This window comes from Girardinichthys multiradiatus, chromosome 5 (genome assembly GCF_021462225.1).
Source record: "Girardinichthys multiradiatus isolate DD_20200921_A chromosome 5, DD_fGirMul_XY1, whole genome shotgun sequence".
NCBI lineage: Eukaryota > Metazoa > Chordata > Actinopteri > Cyprinodontiformes > Goodeidae > Girardinichthys > Girardinichthys multiradiatus.
The window spans coordinates 33,154,890-33,173,695 of NC_061798.1; the positions used below are offsets into that span (position 1 = coordinate 33,154,890).

At 39.1% G+C, this 18,806-nt stretch overlaps 1 protein-coding gene across 5 annotated transcripts in view; it reads right to left on the reverse strand.

The window, feature by feature from the left end:
• Window positions 1-18,806, reverse strand: part of pnpla6 (patatin-like phospholipase domain containing 6) — a 61,279-nt gene that overhangs the window by 17,598 nt on the left and 24,875 nt on the right. For 2 of the 5 annotated variants that reach the window (XM_047365605.1, XM_047365603.1), the window contains exons 13-30: window positions 17,980-18,051; window positions 17,064-17,164; window positions 16,654-16,833; window positions 16,058-16,135; window positions 14,607-14,812; window positions 14,264-14,395; window positions 12,922-13,045; window positions 12,686-12,799; window positions 9,534-9,609; window positions 9,293-9,442; window positions 9,102-9,165; window positions 8,786-8,954; window positions 8,513-8,695; window positions 8,275-8,393; window positions 7,564-7,720; window positions 7,254-7,370; window positions 7,074-7,143; window positions 1,993-2,109 (exon numbers count right to left, since the gene is read on the reverse strand). In XM_047365605.1, the coding sequence (XP_047221561.1) occupies window positions 1,993-2,109; window positions 7,074-7,143; window positions 7,254-7,370; window positions 7,564-7,720; window positions 8,275-8,393; window positions 8,513-8,695; window positions 8,786-8,954; window positions 9,102-9,165; window positions 9,293-9,442; window positions 9,534-9,609; window positions 12,686-12,799; window positions 12,922-13,045; window positions 14,264-14,395; window positions 14,607-14,812; window positions 16,058-16,135; window positions 16,654-16,833; window positions 17,064-17,164; window positions 17,980-18,051 (2,229 nt within the window). Of the gene's footprint in view, window positions 1-908; window positions 1,767-1,992; window positions 2,110-7,073; window positions 7,144-7,253; window positions 7,371-7,563; window positions 7,721-8,274; window positions 8,394-8,512; window positions 8,696-8,785; window positions 8,955-9,101; window positions 9,166-9,292; window positions 9,443-9,533; window positions 9,610-12,685; window positions 12,800-12,921; window positions 13,046-14,263; window positions 14,396-14,606; window positions 14,813-16,057; window positions 16,136-16,653; window positions 16,834-17,063; window positions 17,165-17,979; window positions 18,052-18,806 lie in introns of those variants that run through there. The other 3 variants (XM_047365606.1, XM_047365604.1, XM_047365607.1) reach the window with 2 other exon arrangements.

Consider the following 18,806-nt stretch of genomic DNA (forward strand, 5'->3'; position numbering starts at 1 on the left):
GGGTGCCACTGAGCATGTAGTACACCGAATGCTTAGGTGGGATTATCCTACTAAAACATAAGATAACCAGCTACATGAGTTTTTAGGTTTAAATTTAAGGGCTTTGTTCAGTTTACATAAAGGTTTAAAGTGTGCAACAGCAGGATCCAGAACACATTCTTTTATTTATAGCTCATCTACAAGAACTGGCATGCAGATAAAAGGAAGCAAAGCCAGGGAAGAGAACAGGAGCTGAGCAGGAGAGGGCAAGTGTGTTCCCGTAGGCAGAGATGATTGAAATAAAACAAGAGAGTGACACGCTCACGGAAATCAGTGTCAGTTCAGTCCATAGGACAAAAACATCCTTTAGATCCTCTGAAACGGAGCGATCCGTGGCAACAGAAAACGTACGATACAGGTGTGAGGTTTCAGGAGACTTGGTATTCTAGTATCACGCACTGTGTTTCACATCAATATTCATTACTTCAATTTTATCATGTTAAAACCATAAACTTCCAAGTATTTTATTGGGATATTCTGTGATAGAAAAACACTACGTAAAGTTTTAGATACACTTTCTCACTTAATGCATCTCTTTATTTTCATGTGACTGAACACACATGGATTTATGTAGTAAACAAAACGTGTGAAATAACTAAACATTTTTATATTGTAGATTCTTCAAAATAGCCAACCTTTGCTTTGATTACTGCTTTACACCCTTAGCATTCCCCCCATGAGCTTCATGAGGTGGTCACCTGAAATGGGTTTCCAAAGAGTCTTTAAAGAACTTCCTAGAGGTTCATTGAGAGACGGCCAGAGGTTAATATTTCAGCCATTACAGCAAAGGGCGGCTACTTTAAGGAATCTAAAATATAAAACATATTTAAAGTTCTCTTACAATGTTTTGTTTGCTACATAATTCCATGAGTGTCCATTCAGTTTTGAGGCCTTCAGTGAAAATCTACGTACAACGTAAATAGTCATAAACATAAAGAAAACCATTAAATGAGAAACTGTCGAAAACCTTTGACCGGTAGTGTACCTCTGCTGCTTCTCTGGTTAACGCCCTCCTTGTCTGACCTGCCAATGTAGATGGACAGCCATGTCATACTGTTACAGTTTTCATACAATGGACTGAACAGTGCTCAGTGAGATTTTCAAAGCTTTAGATATTGTTTCATAACTTCTTCTTGCTTTAAATATCTCCACAGCTATATCCCCGACCAGTCTGGTGTGTTCCTGGATTTTATTCAAAGCTATCAGAGTAAACAGGGATGAATACAAATGCAAACCATACTTTTTGGATCATTTCTTAAACATTTTGAAAACCATTGTGCTTTCTGTTGGTCCATCACATAAAATCCCAGTAACATTATAGTCTGTGGTTGTAATTTGCAAAAATGTGAAACAAGTTCAAGGGAAGTGAATAGTCTTTTAACAAATCCCTCTCAGCTCAAGATCCATATCATAAAATCCATTTCTGGTGTTTAAAAGTCAACTAAATCCAAAGCAGTTAAGCCCGCTCAAACCAACCAATCAGACAGAACCCTCAAGTAATTATATGAAAATATTTATTTTTAAAAGCCAGCACAGTTGCTCATTATGACAACGGAAAAACTAATTATTTTTTTCTGAAATATTTTGGACAGAAAGAAACTAGATGATAATGCATTAGATGTTTAAACATGCATTGCAACATCTCAGATCTCAGAAATGTTGCATACCTGGAATATCTTCCTATGTAGTGAGAGGGTTGTGTGAGTGTATCACAAAGCCAATGGAACCTAGAATAGGATGCATAGAATAGGATGTAAAACCTAAATCATAAATGTCAGATTAAACATTTCCTTCCAAACCATGGGCTCCCAATATCCACCTGGTCAAGGATGGGTTAGTTACAAATGAGAATTGGGGAAGAGTAAAGAGGAGGGTAGCCAAGTGGTGGATTGTTGATTCAGGGACCAAGGAGAAAGATAGAAGGTTCTGGTGAGTGGGTGTTTGAAATCTGACCTGGGACATTGTTAACATAGCAACCATCCACAAGCAAGTGGCCATCCTTGGGGTCGCACAGGGGAGGTAAATAGGGGGTGTAGGAGGCGCTGGCTCTAACATAGCGCCAGACACAACCTGTCAGGAAATGGAGATGAACAAGGAGGATCACATCAAATATGAGCCGGACTCCACGTCACAGATGAAGAAAGAAAAATGAGAAGGACAGAGAGAAAGGAACAGAGAAGAAGGCAAAAGACTGAGAGGAAGACACAGAAACAAAAAATGAAAGAAGAAAAGGGATGCGTTCTCAGCAAAGTCTACTTACAGTACTGTGCAAAACTCTGGGGGCATCCCAGTTTTCTTTATATAGGTGAGACGTTAATACGCAATCTTCATGGACATAAATGGCTTTCATTTTTACATCTAAACTGTTTCTTGTTTGAAGGGGAAGTGATGAAAAACAAGAAGGTGCGCAAGTTTGAAGTTGCTGTGGATTTTGTCTGATTTAACGAGAGTCAAAAACAGTGGAGATTGATTAAGCTGGTTGTTTTCCTGGTACAGGTTGAGCTCTGGACCAATCCAGAAGCTTATTGCTAGCGAAGTTATCCATTACAAAGCCAGTTCTGATAGTCTGATGTTCCCCGCTATCAGAACCATGTTTCAATTAACTAACAGTTAATTTTTGGTAATTTTGTTCTTCATTATTCCATTCAATTTGTGAAATGTACCAGTACCACTTGTTGCAAAACATTACCACAGCATGACGCTACTACCAACGTGCTTGACAGTGTTCTTAAGTATCAAAGCCTGATTCCTCCAAAGATATTTCTTTTCATGAGCCCTATTTCTGTTGCTGGCACTTTCAGCCATTACCACGGATTTTGCAAGCCCCCCGCGTGTTTCAACACGATTTAACCGGCAAAATTTTTATTTCCTGGGTCCACATTTTCCTGGATAAAAGGTCCTGGTCTGGGGAAGGACTTTCAGATTACCCTGGGATTGTTGAGGGGCGGGTTTATGTGCTGAGCAACAATAATTGCTGGACCCTTTCTTGCAGTGTTTTGACTTCCGCTCCCCCGCCATATTTAATACCTGCATGTTGTTATTATTTTCTACTTTATATGAGATTTATATTTGCAGTCTTTGGGCGATCACATGCCTTCTTTCTGCTGTTTCTACACCACTAGCAAAAAAGCCAGTTGTGTGTCCTCTCAGGTATTTAAACCCCAGGACTTTCAGTAAAAAATGGACTATCTCCAACTTTGCCTCATCCACCAATGAAACTTTTCTCCACAATGCATTTTGCTTGACAATGTGGAAGAGACCACTTTCAGTCATTCTGAAAAGTGTTAGTTTTGAGCAGGTCCTTCTTCCTTTGACGGCGCCTTTGATCCATAAAGATGTGAAACACACTTTAGACACACATCTAAACAGATTTAGTACTGGATAAAGCATTATTAAATGTCATTAATGGCCCGAAAGCTCGGTCGTAGTAAAAATCTATGGACTGTACTTAAAAGTCGGATCTGTGGTAGGAAACCATCCTACTTAAATAAGCACTACCATTTTTAATAGTCAAATATTTAGTCTGAACTTTGCTAGAATCTTGTTAAAGGCTATAAAAGTTGTGCAGTTTGTTTGCAACCTTTCAAATATTAGTTGGGGTGTATGTATCCATTGGAGCCTGTGGGTATAACTTTCGACCTGTGTTGATTAGAGATAATGTGCATTAAAACCCAAACTTGTTACCTGTTTTTAAGATTCATTGAAATTTTATGTTGGTATCATGATTTGACGCTGGAAGAACAAGCCAAAGGCATCTTTAAAAGCCAAAATTAACGACTTCCATGTCCATGATGAGCTGATGTCAACTTCGCACTGCCAAAACGTTCTTGACTATATATTTGAGGTGCTCTTGAGTTATACTTCTTTAGGCTTTGTGAAGGTCTTTCACTGTTTATCTTAGGACACTGGCTGCTTTAAAACGCTTGGGAAGTTACTGATCATGATGACTTCAAAAGTCCACAAAAGAATCTGGCACCTTGGAAGCCAGGGGGTTTTGATCTTTTTGTGCTGAACTACACATCTATAATTAAAAGTCGTAGTTATACATTTTTAAATATAGCCAGTTCTTTAAAAAAAACAACAAAAAAAACAGGCAGATTTGTCTTAGTGACTCGGAAATTGGAAGGAGGATTCTGAAAAATAAACAAAAATACAAAAAAGCTTGCTTGGCTGAGTATTAATTAATTAATTGTAAACTATTGAACATCAATTTAACAAAACGTATTAGGAACCTCAGATTCTGAATGAAGGTGCTTCAACTGAGCTTAAAATAGCATTAGTGTTGTTAGGAGACTAGCTCAAATGGGTAAAGTGGGAGAACAACACAAAAAGAGCAAAAGAGAGAAAAAAATCCTTGATGGGCAAAGGAAGAGAAAGAGATAGAGTGAACAGACCATCAGTTTTTAACTACTGGAGATGTCATCATTTCTCCTTAAAATGTGATAAATGGGGAAATTAGCAACATTTGTGTAGTTTGAGTAGTTTTGATGTCGAGATCAGCCTTGAAAGTGGCATTCAGTTACTTTTCCTTTAAATACCTGAAGAACTGAAGCGGCACCAAATAAAACTACAGGAAGCATAGAATGGAGGAGAATAAAGGATGGTAACAACAAAGAATGTTATTGGGAGGAAGATGGATTTAAAAAGTGATGTGTTCTGGATCCTACATGTTGACATGGGCATGGCAGGGGATTTTAGTACTTTGCAAACAGCCGCTACACGGGTTATTATATCCAGAGCACAAGATTTAAAAGGTCATCAGTGTAACGTGTATGTATACTGTAGCAATTTAAAACATGTGATTCAGACAATAGATTAAAAAAAGACATTAGCATTTTATGAAAAGAAGGAAAGTGGAGAGAAAGTGAGAACAGAGGAAGGAGTCTTCATACAGTACATAATGTGAGTAATGACAGAGGAAAGAGCTTTGATCCAGCAGTTAGTCCAGACACATGCCAAGATGCAAACATCAGCATGATTCCCGCAGGACTTCAAACTCATCAAATCCAGCACTAAGACTCCATAAATTCATCAGTCAGAATGCAATTAAAGCAGCAACATGTCAGTGTGATGAACAACACTGTAAAGGATAATTAGGTATTACATTGACTGGAAATCAGAGCATTGGATTTGATAAGTTTATGGAAGAAAAGTTAATACTCTCCTAAGATCTACTCAAACAACACATTTAGAAAATACAGACGACACAAGCATATAACAAAGTTTTAATTTATATGGATTCAGCGAACGATATTTCTAACTTTGGCTGCTGCACATTCCAAAACATTTGAGGTTTATTTGTGTAGAATCAAAACATTGAACATGCAAATAAAAGTTAAAATAAATATAAATAGTAAATATAATAGTTTAGGACTTTTCATTTAGTCTAGGCTTGTAATGAAACAAAACTTTATAGAGTAATCGGGAACTGAACTTGTCTTATTTCTTGAAGATGTGTTACCTCTGGTCCAAAAGGCTTCTTCAGTTCTGAATATGGGTTGGGAGTATTCTTTTTGACAGCACCTTCTAGGACTCCCAACCCATGTCCAGAACCAACAAAGCCTTTTGAGTGAGAGGTGAAACGTCATCAAGACACACAAGAAGAGATTCAGTTCTCCTGAATTTACACACTTAGGATTGTCATGTTCTGAATGACGTGAGAATCCACAAAAACCTCTCAAAACCTGCAAACTCTATGGGGAGGGGAAAATAAGGTGCTCTTCCAGAGCCTGTGTACGTTACGTTGATTCATTTTCTCAGACCGTATATTGATTGAGAGGCAGTGCTTTGATGGACTTGATTTCTAATCTGAAGACCTGACTTGCCCTGGAGGTGGCTAGCATCAGTTGCCATGGTGACAGGCCCAGATAAAAGACAAACCAGCTTTGTAAAAACAGAAAACTTAAACTAAACATGAAGTTATATCTATAACCCACAAATCGTAGTTCATAGTACAGGGTCCTGGTGTCATTGTTCTGGCAACTGTGTTGATAAGTGACAGCGGCTGTATAATGTCCACCCAGGATCTCTGAGGAAGACGCAGATACTCTGGTATCATCCCATGGGATAGCTTTGCTGAAATTGTTCAGATGGCGCCTTGTGAGGAGATTAAAGTAGCTTTTTTAACCTAGACAACTAACGTTGAAGCAAGATATTGGTGGAGATGGCAGGAACTCCAGCAAGCACAAAAAATCTGTTGCCATCAGGAAAAATGGACTCAGAGACCACAGTATCAGACTGGGACAACTGGGACTGGGAATCCCTAATCCTGTACAACTCTGATGAGAATCAGAGAAGACAATCTTGATCAAGATATCATTAATACTGACTTTCAAACATTGCTGATGATCTGCCTTAGTGATATTCAACATATTAAACCTACTGACCTGCTATAAGCTCTTCTAAATAATTACATCAGGTTGTGGTTTATGACAAAGCAGGAATGTTGGGCTTGTGCTGCAAAAGCTACCATCAAATTCCTTTTTAACAGTTTCTGCTTTGCTAAAGTCTTCAAATGTTCTTCTTACCATTAAGCGAACTCCTACTAGTGTTTTTTGGATGACGTTTGCGTCATTTCTATCTGAAAAGTGCTAAGCAAACAACATTTTCCTAACTGTTAGCCTTAATAACTTCTTTATTTTTATTTTTCTCTGAAATCATTCAGTCTCAAAGGTTTTTAAGCTAGATTTTTGTGTGTTTTTGCTTCAGTTTATTCAAGCTATTATTATTTTTTGATTTAATATTTTTTGGCCAGAATAGCTTTTGATGGTTGCCTGACTGCAATAACATGCTGTTATGTTGGTTCTTTAATGTGTCTGAAACACATTTCAGTTGAAGCCAATTTCACACAATGGTTCTAGTTCATTCACATCAGTATCATTAGATCACATTGTGTTAAATGTTAGGAAAGACTAACACATTTCCTTATTTGCTTCTATGGACGTTTGCTGCTGAATCGTGGTAATACATGTGGCAAAAGATCAACACAGAAGGCTGACAAACAGAGAATTCAACTCAGCTCAGCTGAAACTCACCATCCTGATGGACCCGCATGGCCGAAGCTGTGATGTCAGTGGTGACGTTAAAGTATGGAAGCCACAGGTCCTGAAGATAAAAGAGATGATCTTAAAGTGTTGCAGTATTTATCAATATTGTTCTACTGACAGAATGGGAAACCTGTCAGTAATGATTGAACCTGTTAGGCTGTTTCTCACCTCAATTTGTTTGTCCTGAAACACTTTATAGATGCTGGTGTTGAAGGCTGAACCAGAGAACATGGAGGTGATGGGATAGGTGAGGTCCAAGACCGTTTTAAATACTGAATTCATTGCCTGTTAGCCAAAAATAATACAGGTATATCACCTCCTGTTCTCTTGTTTCCATAACTGTTTCTTCTTAATAAGCACACAGTTCACATGTGAGTTTTCCAATAGCAAAGATTAAGGTCTGCGAGTTATTTTCATCTTAAATAAAAACTAGTCACTACAGATGAACGAGAAGATATGGCAACAGACTGTACTGAACCTTGGACCATTCTCTGGCTCTCTGTTTAGTCCGAACGGCGCTCCTCTCCTCTGCATACAGCGCTCCGATGAATGAGCCGATTGACGTGCCGCCCACTATGTCAATAGGAATCCCTGCTTCTTCCATAGCTTTAATAACACCAACATGCGAGCAGCCTCTGTATGATAAAACACACACGCAAAAGTTCAGGATGTGGCAATTTTGATTATGAAGAAGTGGATTATTTTACACTATTTGCACAAAGTAATCCTTTTTGAGACTGGCTGATTTTGTTTTTACCAAAAATTCACCACCAGTTTTCTTTGGGATCTGACCTTCTGATTCTGATTTTGATCAATTTCTTGCAAGGAAAAAATAAAAATCACATTGAAGAATAAATTTTGTTGCAGGTTCTTTGACAGAAAATGAAGTAATTCCATACATTTCCAATTTATGCATTAGGTCTCTAACTATGTATCTGATTTTTATTGAACTTAAAAAAGTGCATCACAGTACAGCAGTACAGGTGGTTGGTGGATGCACTTATACTTTATCAAATAGATTTGATGCCTGTAATGAGTGTGAAAAAAAACATCTGATATCGTAATATTTGACATGTCAACCACTGATTAGAGTCAATCAAGGAAAAATCTGCCAGGTACATTCTCTGATCATTTGACTGGTGTATCTGTGGTTTTGACCATCTGTTTTTGGGCTCAGATACGAGCTCACCTTGCTCCGCCTCCTCCCAGTACAAGTGCAATGCTGTTTCCAGTGAGGACTCGGGCCAGCCGAGAGAAATCACTGTGTCTATCTGCTGTTTTCTCAAACACCTTCTCATAGACCTCCCTCTGCACAGGCAAAATAAAGACAGCAGCAAACAAAAATGAGCTTTTAGCATTGCAATAAATGTAATTCAGAAAAGAATTAAACAACATTAAAAAAAAGCCTAAAGAGTACAGAAACGTACTAGTTTGGTGGGGCTGCGTCTGGAGAAAACCCTGCGGGGACACTTCAAGTGGAGATGACCCGAGCACCAGCTGCGCATGTTGAGCCACTCAACTGTTCTGGATGGACCGGGTCCATCTTCTCTGTGCAGAAGGATGAGCTTCTTCAGAGCCCGGACTGCTGTGTTTTCCAGCATCTGCTCCAACTTTAGGGAAAACAAAAGAGGGAGGAGCGTTAAAAGTGTAGTCATTGCCCTTCCAATGCTCAGCTCTAAGCTCTCCCTGCAAACACATACCTCCCCCAGAGTGGGCTCCTGGTCCCCAAGACCCACTATGAGGATGCAGTCAGCCTGCCGGATGCAGCGCTGAGTCCAGGGCGTCATGCTGTTGTCAGTCTGGTATAAGACGATACGATTGATGTCCTCCTGCTGGGCCAGCCAGCCAGACAGACGATACTCATGGATACTGAAATTAACAGAAAAATGAGAAACAGCATTTTAATCCAGCGACAAACACAGATAACTTAACAAAAAGGGACAGAGTTGAAGGTTTTAAAAGCACGGGGTCAAACATTTACACACCCATGTCATCTTCCCTGACAATCAGACTGACCTGTCCAGAGCAGAAGCTCCCAGGCGCTCCCTGATTATATCACTGGTAAGAAGCAGAGTGGGGCCTTCAGGTGTCAAACAGAAGCAAAGTGAAATTAATAAACCAAAAGACGGTGAAAAGGAGACACTGATATAAGGAAATTCAGTTCAACGAGATCAAGAAAACTTCCAGAAACTGAGTGCGTAATTTACCAATGGCACTGAGGGCGTGGCTAAGCTCCAAGTTAAACGCGTTTATTGGCACTTCATCACACACAGGAAGCACAGCCACGGTGGAGAGGTTACTAGCCGGGTTGGTAACATCTGCACTAGTTGTCATACTTGGCAAACTCAGAGCTGAACCTGGTAGACAGGGAGCAAAGTGTGTGAATGAAACACCAGAGACTCGACAGGGCTGCAGAGAGAGATATGAGGGACATTGTGATCCTCTGACCTGAGAACGGTCCCCGACCCTGCTGCAGGTTCCCCAAAATCTTCTGGCCTAACAAGTGGATCAACCTTGTCACAACCTTGAGAAACAAAACACACAAAAAGATGCATCAACTAGAATAACAGCCTTAAAGTCACACAATTCAATAAATAAATGGATATTATAACATCGTATACCATAAATATTTATAGATAACATAAAAAAATTAAAGAAAGATATAATTACGTGCAATTAAATAAATACACATTTAGGTAATTTAAATATGTGAATTTATCATACATGGAAATAATATATGATTATGAAAGTATTTTATTGCGGCTGGGATGAAGATCAGCTCCTCAAAGTCCGAGGTCATGGTTCTCGACCGGAAAAGGGTGGCTTGTCCTCTTCAGGTTGGAGGGGAGTTCCTGCCTCAAGTGGAGGAGTTCAAGTATCTCGGGGTCTTGTTCACGAGTGAGGGAAGAATGGAGCGGGAGATCGACAGACGGATCGGTGCGGCTGCCGCGGTAATGGGGGCACTGTGCTGGTCCGTTGTGGTGAAGAGAGAGCAGAACCGAAAAGCGAAGCTCTCGATTTACCGGTCGGTTTACGTTCCTACCCTCACCTATGGCCATGAACTTTGGGTCATGACCAAAAGAACAAGATCCCAGATACAAGCGGCGGAAATGAGCTTCCTCTGTATGGTGGCCGGGCACTCCCTTAGAGATAGGGTGAGGAGCTCGGCCATCTGGGAGGGGCTCGGAGTAGAGCCACTGCTCCTGGAGGAGTTGTCTGGGGAGGGGGACGTTTGGGTGTCTCTGCTGAGTCTGTGGCCTCCGCGACCCGGTCCCGGATAAAGCGGAAGACAACGAGTACAAGTACGAGTACGAGTATTTTATTGTTTCATGTTTTCTGTCTATTATAAAATAAGTTAAACGGGTCTCCAGCACACGACTATAAAATTATTAAATTATTTAATAACATATCAATAAAAAAAAAAAAATGTATTTATTCAAAGTGTATATACAGGTCCTTCTCAAAATATTAGCATATTATGATGAAGTTCATTATTTTCCATAATGTCATGATGAAAATTTAACATTCATATATTTTAGATTCATTGCACACTAACTGAAATATTTCAGGTCTTTTATTGTCTTAATACGGATGATTTTGGCATACAGCTCATGAAAACCCAAAATTCCTATCTCACAAAATTAGCATATTTCATCCGACCAATAAAAGAAAAGTGTTTTTAATACAACAAATGTCAACCTTCAAATAATCATGTACAGTTATGCACTCAATACTTGGTCGGGAATCCTTTTGCAGAAATGACTGCTTCAATGCGGCGTGGCATGGAGGCAATCAGCCTGTGGCACTGCTGAGGTCTTATGGAGGCCCAGGATGCTTCGATAGCGGCCTTTAGCTCATCCAGAGTGTTGGGTCTTGAGTCTCTCAACGTTCTCTTCACAATATCCCACAGATTCTCTATGGGGTTCAGGTCAGGAGAGTTGGCAGGCCAATTGAGCACAGTGATACCATGGTCAGTAAACCATTTACCAGTGGTTTTGGCACTGTGAGCAGGTGCCAGGTCGTGCTGAAAAATGAAATCTTCATCTCCATAAAGCTTTTCAGCAGATGGAAGCATGAAGTGCTCCAAAATCTCCTGATAGCTAGCTGCATTGACCCTGCCCTTGATAAAACACAGTGGACCAACACCAGCAACTGACACGGCACCCCAAACCATCACTGACTGTGGGTCCTTGACACTGGACTTCTGGCATTTTGGCATTTCCTTCTCCCCAGTCTTCCTCTAGACTCTGGCACCTTGATTTCCAAATGACATGCAGAATTTGCTTTCATCCGAAAAAAGTACTTTGGACCATTGAGCAACATTCCAGTGCTGCTTCTCTGTAGCCCAGGTCAGGCGCTTCTGCCGCTGTTTCTGGTTCAAAAGTGGCTTGACCTGGGGAATGCGGCACCTGTAGCCCATTTCCTGCACACGCCTGTGCACGGTGGCTCTGGATGTTTCTACTCCAGACTCAGTCCACTGCTTCCGCAGGTCCGCCAAGGTCTGGAATCGGCCCTTCTCCACAATCTTCCTCAGGGTCCGGTCACCTCTTCTCGTTGTGCAGCGTTTTCTGCCACACTTTTTCCTTCCCACAGACTTCCCACTGAGGTGCCTTGATACAGCACTCTGGGAACAGCCTATTCGTTCAGAAATTTCTTTCTGTGTCTTACCCTCTTGCTTGAGGGTGTCAATAGTGGCCTTCTGGACACCAGTCAGGTCGGCAGTCTTACCCATGATTGTGGTTTTGAGTGATGAACCAGGCTGGGAGTTTTAAAGGCCTCAGGAATCTTTTGCAGGTGTTTAGAGTTAACTCGTTGATTCAGATGATTAGGTTCATAGCTCGTTTAGAGACCCTTTTAATGATGTGCTAATTTTGTGAGATAGGAATTTTGGGTTTTCATGAGCTGTATGCCAAAATCATCCGTATTAAGACAATAAAAGACCTGAAATATTTCAGTTAGTGTGCAATGAATCTAAAATATATGAATGTTAAATTTTCATCATGACATTATGGAAAATAATGAACTTTATCACAATATGCTAATATTTTGAGAAGGACCTGTATTTCCCATTTATCATATATAACAGCATGACAAAGAGGTCTGCTTTCAAATCATAGATGTTTGTTTCTTCAATGAACTTAATCATTTTATTGTTGTATTTTGAATACAGATACTTTGAAGCACAGCCTGTGCTTTGTGAGGTGTTTATTCTGTTTGTGAAACTTAAAGAAAATTGTTATTTCTTTAAACCAGACCAGAAAAAGAACCCCATGTCCGTTTCTAAACCCTGAGATAAAAATGTGTATTTGTTTAATGGGTATTTGTTTGTAAGTTCTCACTTGGTGACACAAAAACCAAAGCAATCAATTCATTTGACAAAAATTCCAAATATGAAGCAGAAAAAGATAAACTAAACGATATTATTTAAAAAATAAATCTATGTAAAAAACTATTCGTTTTTCAGAAATACATTTTTTAATCTTCTGGTAAACAGAACAAGCAATAACAGCCAGAAACTAACTGTTTTATCTTTTATTATACCTATTCAGACCTAGAAAGGCTTTGTAAGATGGAGTGGCCTTTTAATGATAGTCGTTCACCTGTGGATATCGTCTTTTAATGTTGTTGAGTGTTCCCTCTGGCAGTTTTACCAGCTCCGTGTCTCTCACAGCGTGCACAGTGGTGGCTCTGGGCTGCTTGGTCAACGCCTCCACCTAGAGAACAATGAAGGTGAGAAAAAATAAGATGTTCTCTTAAAAGTCATAATTTAATTAAAAAACAAGTATCGATTGCAAGCTCCAAAAAAAGAAACTGACAGAGATGGAAATGTTCTTACCACACCAATGAGGTCTCCTCTGCCATATTCCCCAACCAACTCTTTCTTGCCATTTGCCTTACGAATGACCGAACGTAGACGTCCATTCAGAATAATGTAGGTGCAGTCTGACTGGTCATCTTGTCTACAAGCACGATTATGAAAAATTAAATAGCTGTCACCACTGCAAATAATAACTGAATAATAATTAGTTTATATTTTTGCAAATAGATGCTAAATGTGTCTCTATGCAGATGCATCTCAAATGATAATGTAATTGAAAAATGTACTTCTTTCATTAATTTAATATAGGTTCATTTCACATAAAGTATTTTATTTTCCCTTTGTGAAGCATTTATCTGTGAAAGGTGTTAAACTTTAAAGATGCGCAAATACACCTCACTTAACTATTTTCAAATTTTATTTCTGATCATTTTGATGATAAAAGCTTGCATATAACGAAAACCCAAAAACAAGTTTACCTGAAAATAAGATTATTACATAAGACCAATAAAAAAGATTTATAATATAGAAATGTTGGCCATGCATGGCCATGGTACAGCCTACTTAACTACCATCCATCCATCCATTCAATTTTATTTGTATAGCACTTTGCAACGGTCGTCACTGCTGAGCCAAAGTGTTTCCATTGGTGCAAGAATACAAACACAAACTAGAATAGAGTCAAATAAAAAGAAATAATTTGACCACATTAGTAAAATCATGCAAAAATAAAAAATGTCACAGTGCTGCCTTGTGCTAAAAGCTGTACTAAATGAATATGTTTTTAGCTTAGCTTTAAAAAAGATGATTTACATGAAGAGTAAGCTACAAGGTGTACAAGCAACTGGGAAAACCCCAGCCTTGCACTGACATGAAATAACAAGTATAGCTCACACCAAGGCCTTAAGAGTTCTGTTTCTGAAATCCTTTATTTCTATTATTATTTTCAAGTTTAAAGGGATAGACAATATTTCAGTTTCCTGTGAAACTGAGTCATGGGTTTTCATTAGATGTAAATCACAACCATCATAATTAACTAAAATAAACTAAATACAGTGCCTTGCAGAAGTATTCACGCCCAATTTTGTTAAATTCCAACCTGCAATATAAGGGTTTTTTTCCATGTCGTAAAAAGTCTATAGAAGGCAATTTTATTAAATTATAAAAAACAAAATTACTTTTCAATGACATTTTAGGTTACCAAGATGCATGCATCAATCTAATCCAATAGCAGTAAACATGGCTAAGAAATGTGTTAATAAACTGTGTGAGAAAACAAGAAGAAACATGTTTTAATATTTTGTTGCAAAAAACACAAAGCATTTCTTGATACGTCTGTTTAAGAAAAACCTGGGAGTACCTGTAGAGGGCTCTGCCAGCTTCAACAGCCATCCAGTCAATAGCAAAGTCCATCTGCCTAACGAAAGCTGACATTCGAATGGCCACCGTGTGGGCCACACTCAGCACCACGCTGGGCTGTTCCCTCATAATCCTGCAGGGGCAGAGAGGAGGAGATATATTGATTGAATGGACTCTAAAACATAGTAATGATAAACAACAATGAAAGAAAGATCATCTGCTTTGGATGAATGGACGAATTTAGAAGAAAACGCTTATTAACTAATTTGATCTATTTAAAATACTCATTACTAACATCTTTTTTTACATGCAATCTTTGGCCACAGAAAAGAGAAAGGACTCACTCATAGAAATCTGACTTTGAGATCTTCAGGTAAGTACAGTCTCGGATAGCCTTAACGGTAAAGATAAGGGGCTCTCCGGTGAGCACCGCGAGCTGCCCTACCATCTCTCCTGGGTGGGTCACAAACAAGCAGACGGCCTCCTGTTTGTCGATCATTCGCTGGTAGACATGCAGGCAACCAGACAGGACGAAGTGGAGACTAACATCCTGCAGAAGACCAAACAGAAATAAGAGGGCATGTGTGTTTGTTTTAGTGGCAGTTAGCATATGGTTCTCCAAAAACAGGAGAGAGTAAGAGATCAGGGCTTTTAAACATACAGTACAGTGCCTTGCGAAAGTATTCGGCCCCCTTGAACTGGTCAACCTCTTGCCACATTTCAGACTTCAAACATAAAGATATAAAATTCTAATTTTTTGTGAAGAATCAACAACAAGTGGGACACAATCATGAAGTGGAATGAAATTTATTGGAAGCGTCAAACTTTTTTAACAAATAAAAAACTGAAAAGTGGGGTGTGCAATATTATTCGGCCTCCTTGCGTTAATACTTTGTAGCGCCACACTTTGCTGCTCGATTTTGGTTTCATCTGACCAGAGCACCTTCTTCCACATGTTTGGTGTGTCTCCCAGGTGGTTTGTGGCAAACTTTAAACGGGACTTTTTATGGATATCTTTGAGAAATGGCTTTCTTCTTGCCACTCTTCCATAAAGGCCAGATTTGTGCAGTGTACGACTGATTGTTGTCCTATGAACAGACTCTTCCCACCTCAGCTGTAGATCTCTGCAGTTCATCCAGAGTGATCGTGGGCCTCTTGGCTTCATCTCTGATCAGTCTTCTCCTTGTTCGAGATGAAAGTTTAGAGGGACGGCCGGGTCTTGGTAGATTTGCAGTGGTCTGATACTCCTTCCATTTCAATACGATTGCTTGCACAGTGCGCCTTGGGATGTTTAAAGCTTGGGAAATCTTTTTGTATCCAAATCCAGCTTTAAACTTCTCTACAACAGTATCTCGGACCTGCCTGGTGTGTTCCTTGGTCTTCATGATGCTCTCTGCGCTTTGAACAGAACCCTGAGACTATCACAGAGCAGGTGCATTTATACGGAGACTTGATTACACACAGGTGGATTCTATTTATCATCATCAGTCATTTGGGACAACATTGGATCATTCAGAGATCCTCACTGAACGTCTGGAGTGAGTTTGCTGCACTGAAAGTAAAGGGGCCGAATAATATTACACGCCCCACTTTTCAGTTTTTTATTTGTTAAAAAAGTTTGACGCATCCAATAAATTTCATTCCACTTCACGATTGTGTCCCACTTGTTGTTGATTCTTCACAAAAAATTTGAATTTTATATCTTTATGTTTGAAGCCTGAAATGTGGCAAGAGGTTGACCAGTTCAAGGGGGCCGAATACTTTCGCAAGGCACTGTATGTCTAGTTGAACATACCTGGTCTCCCTGTCTTGCCAAAACAGCTCCAGCTTTTGCATGGTGCAGAGTTGCTCTCCCGTTTAACAAACATGGGTCCTAGAAGAGAGAAGACAGACAGAAGGTAAAAATGTAGAAGATAAAATATGCAGTCAAAGTAAAGCTAGAGGAAAAGTCAACACAATCTTTACGCGTTAGACTGCTAAATTCTGAGCAGCCAAATTAATCTGAGAAACTTTCACCTAGTTGCACTGCCATGATGTTTTGAAACATTTAGTGGTGAAACAGACACAGAGAGGATCTGCAACATATTGCATCAAAAGAATGTGTACAACATCCTCACGCAGATGCAAGATGGATGTATTTTTTCTCTCTCAACTCACTAAGTATCTACTATGGAAGTTTGAAATGAGCAATTCAGATGTACGGATGCTCATTCCAGGGTTCCTTCACACTTAACGTTGTAACGGCAAACTTAGACAGCTGGGTGAGGTCAAGTTTCTTTTTACCATGGTTAGTTATAAGACAATAAGAACACAAAAAACCTTTGTTAAGATTTGCGGTCACATGTAAGAAAAGATATACGGTCTGTGAATGAATGAAAACGTAAACCCTACCTCAATCCTCATGAGCCTGAGAACATCTTTTTGAGCTTCCTCAAAGAGAGAAGCGCTACACCGACTGGACAAAGGTGTGAAAATGTTGTCCACGCCTGATTCTTCCTCAGGATACAAGTAGATACCTGATGGAACTTCATCCACCGTCACTCTTCTCTCACGTTGTTCATGGGACATGGACTGCATGAAAATCCATATACATTATTTCAAAATAAAACTCTTTAAAAGCTACCTTTGAATGAGTTGTATAACTGGATTAATGCACTTTGTTTCCTCAATACCGCAAGAAGTTACTGCGGCTTCAGTTGCTGTCGTCAATAGAACAAGAATACGCTGCCCTTATTTACTCAGTTTCTTGTGGGGAATTTAAGTTAGCTTATCATCTTATTAGAGCCGTGTAGTGCACCAACCCGAGTGAAAGTGGGAGGTGTGTTGCCGTCTTCTGCAGAGACAGAAATCCGTCCTCTCTCATACGCCATGTCAAAATCCGACCTCAAACTTTTCTGAATACCTGAACAAACAACGAGAAAGCAAATATCAGTCTGGTAAAAACAGGCAAAACAAATTGACACATTGTAAAACTAGTCTGAAACTAGGGCGATGAGCTTATATCCATCTCTTTATGCCACTCCAACAGATCACCTTCAGTCATTTCTACAGGCAAACATGACAAAAATATTTCTACTATCAGTGAGAGCAGGAACAACTGCTTTCTTGTTGACTTGTCGAGCGCAACGTCTGGACCACAAAGTGTTGCAAGAACGTTTTTCAAATAAAGATTTTTTGATAAGTCATAACTTACAAAAGCACATCAGAGTCGGTTCGTTTTATTCTGCAAAGCTGAACTTTTCATTCTGCTGACTTTCATGTTTTACCATCTGTTTGGTCATAAAACCATAAAGGACCAGAATAAAAAAAATTATATGATTAAAGCAGCAATCAGCTCAGTTCATTAAACTCCATAAAGGGGAAACAAAAAATGTGTTTTTTAGATCTTAAACAATAAACTATAGCTGTGATGAAAAGATACACAGATTGGTTGAACATTAGCACTGTGAATCCACCAAGCAAAGCAGACCTGAACCTTCTCTGGTTACACAATAACATAATTCTTCTCTTCCCTTTATTTTATTTTTCTCAGCAATGTAACATTTAAAAAATGCAGAGTGCAAATGACCAACCTAACCTGTAACTATTTCCACTACAAAACAGCTAAGTGATCATGACAAAATAACAAATGACATGACAAAGTGATCAAAGTAAATAAAGAGTCTAACTTGTTTTTGGTGAAACTGGAAAACTGTTAAATAATCAATGATCTCTCACCAGAGATGTCCACTGGCATAGAAATTGTCCTACTGAGATTTGGCGGACCTCCTTCTTTTCCTTGTTCCCCTCCTGTGATAAAAAAATGCAGTTTTTTATTGTTCAATTTAAGAAAAAACAAAAAAAGTCCTTTACACCCATTTAAAAATGTAAAATACAAATATTTCCTATGAACGTATGGCAAAAATTACAGTGGCCAGCCTTTAAATATGGAACCTGGGAATAAACAGACACACAGAAAGAAACAAAGGAAGGATGGACAGATAAAAGGACACAAAGAAAAAAGGAAGGACATATGGAAGGGAAGATGGAAAGAAGGTCACAAAATGTAGACAATGGGATAGGCAAGAAAGTCTGGGAATACAATATTTTTCTTTTCTACTCTTATATTTTTCCATACCTAAATAGAAAATTTGGAAATCAAATTCTATACTCATTCATACTTTTACAGATTGCATTGAAACCCCATATAAAGCTACATTTTAATTAAAAGCACCTGATATTTTTCTTGGTTTCAGGGATATTTTCTGTCAAAGTAATAAGTATGTCCCTCCATGCAAAATTCTTTATTGTGTTTATTTATAATTTTTTTACACATATAATTAGTTCCTCGTGTCAGTCTTGCTGCAGTGGGTTTGCACGTTTATCTGAAGTAGACAGTGCAGTAAAAACGAAAACTTTAGCTGCAGGGGTGTCAGATGTTAAAGTGAAAATGAACATTATGAAAACAAATCCCCACCAGAGCTAAGCTTCATTGTGGTTATTTCTAAAACATATGGACATTTTTTTTTTCTAAATAGTTGCGCAGCAGTTAGTGCTGCTAATGG